The sequence below is a fragment of the Rhopalosiphum maidis genome, chromosome 2 (assembly GCF_003676215.2).
Source record: "Rhopalosiphum maidis isolate BTI-1 chromosome 2, ASM367621v3, whole genome shotgun sequence".
Lineage (NCBI taxonomy): Eukaryota > Metazoa > Arthropoda > Insecta > Hemiptera > Aphididae > Rhopalosiphum > Rhopalosiphum maidis.
The window spans coordinates 66,404,123-66,417,361 of NC_040878.1; the positions used below are offsets into that span (position 1 = coordinate 66,404,123).

Here is a 13,239-nt window from a genome sequence, read left to right on the forward strand (position 1 = left end):
TTGTTACCGTTGTCAACCAAAATAATATAATATTAATAATTCTGTAAGTCTATTATACACAATATAATATGTAAATGATCTACGAATTATTATAATATAATTATACACAGTCAAACGAAGAGGCGATAATGCACAACAACAGATGATAATATCAATAAAATATTGCATGATGGTTTTACTATAGATATATTCAGATTTTTCGAATTTTTACAACAACAGTACGAATTTACGACTAAAAATTATTTTCGGATAAACGGACACGGACAAAAAACAAACGACGATGTCGACTATTGCATCCATAAAGTGTATAAACCGAAAATGTATATATATATATATATATATATATAATGGTTCCCCGTCGTCTATACTCTATGATATGAACGGTAGTCGTTCGGTGGTCGTTTCGTCCAAGTTTACCGTGGACTTTGTTTACAAAAAAACCGCAGCGGGTTTACACAAGTTCGCAATGAAACTCACGGACCGACGCGTTCGGAAAATGGCCAATGAAATATTTTATCATTGGTGAGGTCTTACACTCGTGCGGTCTGGCTACGATAAGCACGTTCAATGTAACCATAATATTGTTTCACGTGGAGCAGTGTTTCCACTACGCCGTATCGTATCGTGTTCCATATATTCGATATGTAGCCATGTAACACGGATAAGCATAGTGGAAAACAACTAGATAGCCGACTGCTCGATATTATTGCAGTCGACAGTCATATTCCAACAAGCAATGTTTACAATAGTATACATCAGTGACGCATTTTGGTCGGAGGGGATTGTCCTGAGGGTTAACCCCACTCTTTTTTTCTAGTCATATTCATTACTGAAATATCACAAAATAATGTTGACGAAATATTTTAAAAATGCTTTGAAAATTGAATATGTATTGATATCTTCAAAAAAGCTTCATAGATTGATCATGTTATCAATCAATAGCGTTGAAAATAATCAAGTATTGGATGTTAGGGGAAAAGGTTTGCCGGGGATCAAGACACCCCCCTCTAAAAAAAAAAATTAAGCTCAAAATACGCAACTGATAGTATCATATTATATGTTTTACATTTGTATGTATAGGTGTATAATTGATCGAGATATTTATTGTAAACACTGTTCTGTTGGTTTATGGACGCACGACTTCAACGTTCCTATGAAAATTTAATGGACCATTTAGTTGTTTTATAATAATATGTCCATGGTAACACGTTAAATAAAAGTTAATGTATTCAACTTATCATGATACCGTATACAGTAAACACGTCTTAACCTATGACGACCGGGTAACCACGATTATTTTCCAACAGACAGACTTATAAAAAATAATGGTCGTTATGGCTTTCTTCATGCCCATCTCCACTGCTATCTAATTCAATAGACCCATTTTCACGTTTTTTCTCTTATTCTTACGTCATCGCGTCTGTTGTGCAGTGCTACGAAATTCTGACAGAAAATCTCTGCGCGCACTATATTTATACTTTATAGTTAAGTAGAGACTAGTTTTAAGTTTTGATTTCTCTCCCTGGATGGACAACACCAGAAGCGTGTTTTTATCTGGATTTACATGCTGAACTGTGCGTTAAAATACAAATTCATCTTTAATTTTCACAAGTTCCTTTTAGGAGTATGCATTTTAATAAGCATATATGAATATTATTTAGAAATTAGAATTAATTGGATTTATGGAGGTACATACTATTTTATCTAATATGAGTAGGTTTTGAAAATCCAAGAAAATGTTTGCTCAAATAATTGCGTAACGCTCTTCTTGAAAAATGTATTTTACCCTTTTTGTATTATGCTTTATAGTTGGTTCGTAATTTATATCAAATATGCGCATTTTTTTTCGTAAGATCATAAGTATAACTTTAATACGGAAAAATACCTTATGTTATCGCATAATTTATTTAGCAGTACAGGCAATTTGTCAACCGCCAAAGGCCTTACTAAAAGCTATTTTGATATATACCAAACGTATGTCACTTCACTAATATTCAGTGTTTTCGTTGCACTTAAGCTCGCAATATACGGCGTCAAAATATAATTTATCAATAATTAGTTAAGCTTTAAATAATTTTATTTATTAATTGTATTGTACATAATTAAATATGTTTGCCCAGTTAGGTTATATGTGCGGTATCTGGTTAACTTTTGGATATCAATATCTTGTATGGGTTTCTTAATTTAATTATACAAATTTTAGTAAAAAATCAAAATATTTATTTTTCATACTTGATAAATAAGAACATATATACAAGATTTATTATTTTCGAATATTTGTCGATGTATTTATAAATTTTGTATAATTTAATTATTTTTAGATATACCACCATCACGCATTGCTGTTTTTGTCTTCACCAAGACAAAGACTTCTTTTATCGAATTAAGTGTAATTTTTTTTTATAAAGTTTAAAATTCAAATAATATAAGATAGCCGAATTCTTAAAACAATTTCCGTAAAAAAATGTTTCAAAGTGATGGAAATATGTTCTATATTCAAAATGTTTTGAAAATAGGTAAGGTCAGAGCTGTCAAGTAAATCAACATATTTCCACTACCAAACATCAACAAAATAAGGAGGTGGTTAGTAACGTGGGTAACGTTATTGTTGGTAACTTAACGTAGCTTTGAGCTTTGTAATAATTCGTACTGAATTTAATAAACAAAAAATATTTGTTTTTTTTTTTGCATACCCATTTTAATAAAAATAAATAAGTCCCTTTATTTGTACATGCATACGAGTATTTTGGTTTTTTTTTATTTTTATTACAATAATAACTGTTCATTATTCATAACTCGTCGTGTCCAATTAAAATGCTCAAAATGTTTTGAGACCACAGGTTCAAACATAATGAAAAAAAAACGTTAAAAAGTTATATTAATTGGAATAGATAAAAAAGAAAATCCAAAACGTTTGTATTATCTTTTAACTACGATTCAGACGAACCTTGCTCATGACGTTAATTATAATTATTAAAAATAAAATTAATTTAACGCATATTTAGTAAACAAACAATAGTTAAATAAAAAAAAAGTTCAATATATTGTTTTGACATCACTACTACAAAAATGTTATTATTATATCGTCGTATATCTTTGTATATCTGAATAATTAAATAATTTAGTCAAACTGATGTTATACAGAAAAAATGAAAATTGCATTGCGTAATAACAATTTAACCGTAATTTAATGGTGAACAATTTGTTGTCTTGAAAAAATAACAGTCATTTCATACTTTATGCTGCGAATAATTGCGTAATCGTGAAACATCGACTCGAGTAAGTTACTTTGAATGTACCTGTACAATATGCGTCTGCCAAGCACTAAAGTTTAAATTGGCACATGCCAAATAAAAATGGGTTGTCGACACTCCGAGTTCCATACATCTCACAGTATTTATCACGAGAACATATACTGTAATTATAATACGCACGCCGCAATGTGGGCAATGCTCAAAGATCTATACAATTTACGGGTACTCACTGTACACGACCATGGGGTGCCAGGCGGATCGGCGCTCGGAGTTCCAGTCCTCCACTTGACACCTGTACTCGCCGGTGAGCTCGGCGGTGGGCCGCTCGACCAGGATGACCCGGTGCAGGAACGACCGGTCGGTGCGCGGCGTCTCCGCGGTGACGTCGACCGTGCGACCGCTGAGCGGACCGAGCCCGCCGCCCGCCTCGGGCCCGCCGCCGGCTATCCACTGGTACACCTGTTCGTTGTCGTTGATGATGGCCATCGCGTCATTGGGCGCCGCCGGTATGGGGTTGCGCCGGAAGTACCACTTGACCACCAAGCCGCGTTGCCGCTGCAAATCCTCCATGGCCGCGTCCATGGCCAGGTCCGGTGCCGGTGACGACGACCGCCGGTCGCGGGCGCTGTTGGCCGCGGTTGCGGTCCCGTTGGCCGGCCGCGGCGGGCTCGTGGCCGCTATCACGTCACCGTTCTCGTCGTCGTTCTCGCCGCCCTCCAACGCGTAAACGCAGCCCAACAGCAGTGGCGGAGGAGCGCCGCCCGTCGCCGGGTCGGGTTTGGCGTCGTACGACCGCACCACCGGTGGCACGTCCACCCTGACCACTCGGACAACGTTCATCTTCAACGCCGCCTGGTCTGTGAACAAACGAAATGACAACGACATCAGTTTCGTCTCTTGTACAGTGAAAAAAACATATGACTTCACAGTTTGCTTTCGACCAGCGGCATAGCAAACGGTGGCAGGGGGGGGGGCTGAGGGTCTATAGCACTTGCCGTATTTTTTTGAAATATTTAAATTTTAATATGGAAATTGTCTTACGAATTGTAATTATTTAAAACAGTAAATACGTTAACGGCAAATCAACGTTAATATGTTTTCAATATTTTTGTTTTGTTGTTGTTTTTGATTTTTAATAACTCAAGTTAAAAGTATTTAGACCCCCCCCCCTATAAAAAAAGTTCTGGCTACGCCTCTGCTGTCGGCTGAATACTTATTGAATTATATCCTAGTATAAATGGTAAAAAAAATTATCAAATCGCGTCAATGAAACAATTTTTATTTTTAGACCAATGTATTTTTTGTGCGTTTGAAAATACTTGTGTAAGTATAAAACTTAACGCTTGTATAACACGTTAATTTATTATACTATAGGTATTTCATTATTATTTTTATATTTTTTTTTTTTTTTGACAACGGATTTCAATGTTTTAATTTTCTGACCTGACCTATAAAGAATTAACGGGATAACTTAAGAACATGCTTAAAATTAAAAAAAAAAAAAACAAATCAAAAAACACAAAAAAGTTAACTAAAAATATATAATTATATTACGTTAATCAAATTATTATCTATATACTATTATGATATTGTATTCTTTACACAGGAAATATCCGTTAAAAGTATACACTATACATATATTATTAAATAGTTATATGATACATATATTGATGTACGTATATTCTTTTTTCTATTATAACATTCTTTATTGTCTTGTCTTCTGCTTGGTCGACCATAAGATTATGACAATAAATTACACATTATATTATTACTTTGTATAAATATATATAGTGCCTGTTTCGGTGTAATATATGGCATGTAAACAGCAAAGTTTGTCTATTTCCTATTACGTCGTTAGCCGATAAATAACCGGACCGATATATAATTTTGAAATTCCCTCGGTTAATATAACACGGATTATATCACGATGAATGATCAATTCGCATACAAGTACACAAATCGAAAAAAGTATATTACATACATTATAATGGAATACACGTTAACGAGGTGTATTCTCACTCTACGAATAAACGATAACAATACTAAGACATATGCGTTGTATACAATCACAGGCGTATAACTATTCCTTTAAGTTAGGGGGGGCTAGATTCCCAAAAATGTTTTATTGCAAATTTTTATTAATTAGATTATTATTTATTGTTTATATTGGTGTTTACAACAGACTCGAATGATTATTTGTTTATTTATGAAAAATTATGTTTTTTTATATTGTACACAAAAATAAAGTTAATACTGACATGTTTATAAGCATATACATTAACCCAAGCACCCCCCTAGTTACGCCAATGTATACAATATATATATATAGTGGCGGTCAAACGGTGGAGATAATGGGGTAGATCACCCCATGACTTTTTTTCTTTAATATTTATAACAATTAAATTTATGTATATTGTACTATAATGTTAATGTGTTAAATTTTGTTTTATTTTTACGCCACATCCCCCCCACCATGAAAAAATCATTTGACCCCCACTGAAAATTAAAAAACATCGCGGCAATAACTACGTATAACTCTAACGAAAAATATAACACATCACCAGAGTCAGTCATCTACGATATTATATAATAGCTCGTTGACAGCATATAGACAGTGTGTAGGTGTACTGAATTATGACTGTGCTCAGCCACACAGGCTTTTCTAAAGATTTTTTAACCGAATTCACTATCGACAAAAAATATTATTTTCAGTAGCAGCTAAGAAAAATATCCCGGCATACTATAATATATTGGATCTGTTAGAGGTGTACGGACTTTTGATATACGTTATTATATTATAATATTATTATTATGTGAGAAAAATACAAGATCGGCCGACCTTTTATATATACACCATGAGACTATGCTGCAGCATTTCGATAGTATCACATATTAAAATATGGGGTCGATGGATGTGATGCAATCGGACTCTTGAAAAAAAAAATACAAATATGTAATATATGTGAATAAAAAATTACTGTTTCGGCTTCGGTTCACCCAACCATTATATACCTATAAGCGGCCTACGATGATGTATATCAATCAAAACGAGAAAGGTATCTATGCGTTTGTACAATAATATATTTCCAACAAAACTATAAATAATAATAATATTGTTTTCGTATATTATGTATATATATATATATATATGTATTATATACTTATAATATAAATAATTTGTTTTTTTTCCGCGTATACTCGTGGGAAATTTATAACGTAATATTATCTATCTATCTCTCTTCGCACAAAAATAATATTGTATATATGTATATTCGTTTATTATTATATATAGTTTACTATCCGACGTTCGGAGGCAAAAATGTAGGTATAATATAACATAATAATACAAAATTGGGAAAAATTTTTATATCTGTAGACAATGTATACTGACCACATTGTTGACTACCTGTGTTTGTTTACATGTAACCACCGATGCCGAAAAATACACATATTATTATTATTATTATTATTATTATAACCAATTCGACCTGGTATAACGGTGTATAGACTGTAAATGTTGCACATAATATTACCGGATGGCGTAACGATATTGACCGCGTGGTCTCTTCAGCTGCAGCACACTTAATTCGACATGGTGTCTATCATTTTGGCAGTTACGACAGATGTTCGGAACGTCAAAATAACATTAAAACAAAAAAATGCTTAGACTCACCGACCATGCGTTATATTTTATGGTTGTTTGTTTCTAATCTACTCAGAATATTTCAAAAATAAAAAGAAGACGAAACAGAGCTGTATACATTACATATTATTAACATAGTGCAGAACTTGTACAACTTGACATTTTAAAAATGATATTGAGATCAGAACGGTCAAAAAATCTTGAAACAGAAAACTGACCTATACCTTTTTGAATTAAAAATTAAAATTTGCACCAATGCCAAAAAAAAGCTATAAAATATGTTCAATTCCCTAACGTGGTTATCAGATTATTACATTATCATTGTTCATATATAATATACGCTAACAAAACGTGAACTACGATCTAGTAAAATGTAGCATCGGTACTCGCAAATATATTAATATTCAAACACTAATCGTATGTTTTATACATTGACGAATGACTACATATACAATAAATATTCATGTTGCATACATGAGGCATATTATAATGAGTAGGTACTTCCGATTACTGCGTTTATACGCGGGATAGATTAAGTAGGTATATTATAATTTTATGGCGAGGGATTTAGGCTTATGAATAATAATATAAGTCGTATTCATATACAAGTATCAAATAAACAATTATAGCAGATATATATTATAAGCGTGCCGGTTACTGAACTGAGAGAATTAAAGGCGCGAATTAATGTAAGTTTCGTAAATGCGAATAATGTCGCGCGAAGACCCTATAGGTAGGTAATACTACGTATTATATAATACGTGATAGACATTATTGTGTGCAGGCTGCATGCGCACAGCACTAGTGTAAGTCGTTGTTTAATCGGCTATTCACATTCTCGGACGCGAGCAAAATATTTGAAATTAATACTATAAACAATTAGTAAACAGTAACCACAGTGTACATTCTAATATCAGACTACTTACCTAATATTATTATTTTTGACGAGTAATAACGACACGAATCTAAAGAAATGCCATGGGAATGATTTTATGAAGAAAATAAAAAACAATTTTGTACGTTATTCACGTAGTTTAATGAGTAGGCGTTATGGAAAAATGATTTTTAAACGGCCAACTGATTTCAATTACGAACGCCAAATCGGGCAATGAGCTGTGTAACCGACAGTAACCAGCCAATATATATATAAGAATATTGTATGCCCGGTAATATTTATCTATATATATGTCTACAGGTAATATTATATTGTACCACTATTTGAGCAATTAAAAATCTATGCGTGAGGTGATTTTCCTTCCGGTAAACAGTGGTGGTAGACTTCCGGTGTGGGACTGGTCGTCGATAAAAACACGAAGGCGGCATTGTACTGTGCTGGGTGCCAGGTAGATGGATCACGGTGGGTGTGTTATAAAAATAGACGATCCGAGACAATATTAAACGACCGGATGACTGGACACGAGCTCACTTCGTACACATAATATTATTATTATCGTCACGTAGGTAATCCGATATCGTTTTAATAGTGGCCGTACGCGAAAAAAGAGGCAATAATATAATGAAGCGTTGGTGGCGTCCGTCGGGGTCGTGCGCGGGTTTTCTTCGGGGAGAAATCGAAACCGAACACGTCTTACCGGATGTATTGTACATAATATTTCCCGTCCGAGACGAAATCTTAGTTATTCTACGACAACGAACCCCACGCATATTGTGAACCTTTGTTATTATATACGCCTTGTCGGAGAAAAATACAATTTATTTTGAAACTAGCTTTTATTTTCGAAATCCTATTAAGACTAATGGACGTTTCAACGTTTCATTACATGCACACGTTGTATATTAACGGTTATAATAGCATATAGCATTATAGACGTATATATACGAGTATTATATTTTGGTGACTTATTATTACATTGTTGTACATTTTCATTCATGAAATGATGTTTTTTTTTTTTTTTTAACGCAGTCAATTCGTCGAAATTTATAACCGATTATATTGTAAAGCCTGTCTTAGTGAAAATGTTTTTATTTTCTATTTCCGAGTCAATTCTGCGGACTTTGGCGATATTAAGAGGAAATACAATTATAAATAAACGTTTAATACATATATTGTACTCCATCGAAATAGGAATACAGGGATACCTATAGAACGGAACGTGGACAAAGCCGGTGCGTTGACTTTTAAATCATATTTTTCAAAACCAATTATTTTTCGTCGGTAAGCGCGATTAATAAAAAAAAATCCATGTCATATACCTTAAAAAACAGTGAGAAACGAATATAAAATGTAATTTATGGCACCAGTGGATTAAAGAAAATTGAAAGATGTCGTAATGTATATAATAATATACATAGCGTATACTTTCTACGAGTATACCATAAATATAATGCGTTCGCTGCGTTTAAAATAATATACTTAGCCTCATCGCTAAATATTATTATTAGCAACGAAATCACAAAAACGTACACGGGCACTTCCAAAACAAAAAAAAAATAAAAACATAAATATATAATCTAAACTGCACCATCGTCATCGTCATCGTCGTCGAGTTGGCGACCCAGCGCAACGGTTAAATTTAGCAAACACCACACGCGAAATCCTTTGGCCCACCGCCTCCATTTTATAGAATATTATACAGAAAACAGTTTAATTTGGATATTTCGTAAGCAAGGCTACGCTATCAATAACACAATGTCCAATGTGGTCTCAAAAACAGTGACACACAGAGAATTAAATCGATCCCGCCTATACAACGATCTGGTACAACATCGATTGCAAACCTTACTTGTTAAATTATTCGTCCAACGTTGATATTGTGTATAACATTATAAAAATTATTCCAAACCTTTCATAATAAAAACTATTATTATTCAAAATTCAAAATACTATCAACTTTCGTATTATACGTGTTAATGTAATATGTATACCTACTATATGAATACTATACTACCAATTTCATGCGTTACAAATACTTTATCTAATAGCATAACCGATTCATACAATCATATTGTTATATATTTTTATATTATTTCAATTATCAGTTATCACAAATCACATTGATGCCTACCCTCCATCATATCCGGTTTATCATGGATCTAGCATATAATATATAAAGTTATAAATGCATGTAGGTATAGTATAAACATAAACCAATTAAAAAAAATAGTGTACGAAGAATTAAGTCCAGTATAATATCACTCAAAAGTGCCAAACCACATTATAATCTTTAAGTAATTATATTCAAAATATATTAAAAAACAAAGTTTTTAATATTTCTTCGGTATTTTCTTTTGACGACTCGGTTATTTTTCCTTGCGCTTAAAGTGACAAACAAGAAAAAAAATAGCTACTTTGAAGTACCGAAAATACTCAATTTAAAAACGTTAGATAGGATATTATGATATATGATACTTTTGGATCAATTCTAATCGAAAGAGTGTACAAAAAAAAAAAATGAATTTAAACACAAATAGGTAAGCACATTTTATAGTTTCGCACTGAATATAACATGTTTTGACTCTGGTTTCATTGGTTGTTAACACATGTTAAGATACATGGTTTATTAATAAATGTATTTAATATGAAGTATATTTAGAAAAAAGTAAATAAAACAAAAAATTTATTAATTTATTCGTCAATAAAATAGTAATACTTACCACATTATATAAAAATGTTAAATGATACTTTACTAAAGTAATTCATTAAGAAGCTAGTACCTACCGATTAAAAAACATTGGTAATTGATCATTGAGTATCAACGATGTATAAAAAATTATTATTTATAAATAAAATAATTCGCGTTATATTTTATGTTATCATTTTACATATTTTTTTTCAGAAAATTACGATTTCTTTAATATTTTGGATTTTGTATTGCTGTTAGAGTTAAATATAATAAAAATAATATACATTGCACAGTGGTACGCGCACACACGTGTATTAATACAAATTCATATTACACAGGGAAATTTGCATTTCTTCGAGTACGTCCTTGAAAAATGACGAGCACCGTGTAAAGTAATTATTAATCGCAAAACAGTGGATTACACAGTACACACATTATAACATAATATGTATAATGTTATGCTGCTGGATCGTTGTTTTATGACGACACGATTATTATTATAATACTGTTCCTAGATGTTGTGCAGTTTTTTATTTATTGAGTTTCTTGCACAGCTTTCGACATAATATTATAAGAGTTATTCGTAACTTATGTAATATTTTCATAACACAATACAAAATATAAAATTTCAAACTGTTATATGTATACGGAATGATCAATTTAACGTAAGGCACTTATTGATTATTATTTCATTAACTATTGAGACGTTTATGAAAATATATTTTTTTTTTGTATTATTGTAGTTGGTGAAAAACATAATTTTTGGAAAACAATTTTTTGGTGTTAATGTTCATCATTTTTAATTTTTTTTTACTGTTTAGAATTACTACATATGTTTTTAATTTTAAACTCCGACGCAGAATATTAACTGAAATATTGCAATATATAAAAACAAAATACTTATACTTATAAATATTTAAAGTCTAGCAATATTTTCCGGGTTATTTCTATATTCTGTTCATACAACGTTAAATACTTACAACTCACAAAATAGGTATTCATCCAAAATTCGATTTTTATAAATTAAAATACTGTTAAAACATTGTGTTTTGGAATAATTAATTAATTATTCACGTTATAAAACATTAAAAAAAAAAAATAATTTTCTTGGAAAAGTTTTATTTTTAACAACTGTAAATGAAATAAAAAGAAAATTTCACATTATTATTTTCAGATATAAACCACCTAGTGTGCATACACCATAATATTTTATAAAAAAAAAAAAATTAAAAATAATGATCAATTATGTTTCGCATATAACTGCAGAGAAATATACCTTCATGTAATATTATTACGTCAGTCATCAGCATGCCGTACAAATCGAAGTGCAATCGTGACGTTTAATGGTGGTACCTAAACCACATATCGAGAACAGAACACAATGTTATATAATTATTATGATAGGATGCGCATCAGTGGCGTGTGTCATTTGTATGCGTTCGTCGCACTTTTCGCAGGGGTGCACTTCGAAGGACAATATTAAATATAATATATAATGGCACCTAATTTATTTTCTCCTAACATCGTGTGTCAACAATTTTAATAGACACCAGACATTTTACTTATCTTAATATCGGTTTTATTATTGCATGGTGATATATTACGTATATAAGAAAATCAGCGGAGGGCATCGATAACCTTGCATATTCGGAATAATTAAAATGTTTTTCTGTACAAGTGCCAATCCCACAGTGAAATATATTCGTAAAAACTAGACCAAAATTAAAATTTTAAAAATGACAAATTTAAAACATACCTATCAAAGAAATAAAAAATACCAACAAAAACTCAAATTATTATTTTTAATTAAATTCAAACGTTCAAAACAGTTAATGTTTAAATTGAATATATAATATACATATTATATATATATATTGTTTTTAAATTATTAATATAAGAAAAATAAATAAACATTTAAAAATATAACAAAACGCATTCACATCTGTAGTGATAAAAGTAATGACATTTTGTCGATATAAAATAAAATCAACAATATACTTTCAGATTCGATTATGTATAAAATATACTAATATAGGTTAGATAAAAAAAATGTAATTTAAAATATATTTTTTGAATTTTAATTTTGGCAAGGTTTTCATAAAAGTATTCTACTTTATATCCACACCCGTGAAATAATTTATTTCTACCCCGGTCGGTTAAATACAAAATATAATATATCGACAGTAATAATATTATTGTCAATGTAGTATACAATATATAAAATAATAAATACAATTATTGTATGTGTCCGACAGCGTCAACCTACACCCTATTACAATATTTTATTGAACCACCCACACCTCGGTTTCATCTATATATTACTGTAGTGACTATTTAATGTTTATTTTGCTGAACAGCAGTAACAATGCGTGATATAATTACGATGTCGCTTTGTTGTTTTATAATTTATTTACATGCACTCGCTGTGAATGCGCACGCTGAAATCCAATTATCACATATTGATGTATGTCCGGATGGCCACGTCTAATTAACGTGTAGGTACGTTTATTCGATTTCTCTTAATTGCAGCAAATACAATATTAGTCACAGTCCGGTGGTATAAATAGTAGTGAAAAGTTTCTTCGCACTTGATATAAATTTTATTTCATACAATTTGTTCATTATATTTCCGGTTAACTAACCGACTTATTTGCCAGGATTAATCGCAATTAAGAGTTTTTGATAAAAAAAAAAAAACTTTTTTTTTTAAAATTATAATACTGTTGAATATTAAATACTCCCCGTGCGGCATTGAAAC

The 13,239-nt window shown here is 31.4% G+C and overlaps 1 protein-coding gene across 1 annotated transcript in view; it reads right to left on the bottom strand.

Moving 5' to 3' along the window:
* Positions 1 to 13,239, bottom strand: part of LOC113553179 — a 47,834-nt gene that overhangs the window by 20,134 nt on the left and 14,461 nt on the right. The window contains exon 2 of the mRNA XM_026956363.1: positions 3,485 to 4,111. Coding sequence (XP_026812164.1) covers positions 3,485 to 4,111 — 627 coding nt within the window. The remainder of the gene's footprint in view (positions 1 to 3,484; positions 4,112 to 13,239) is intronic.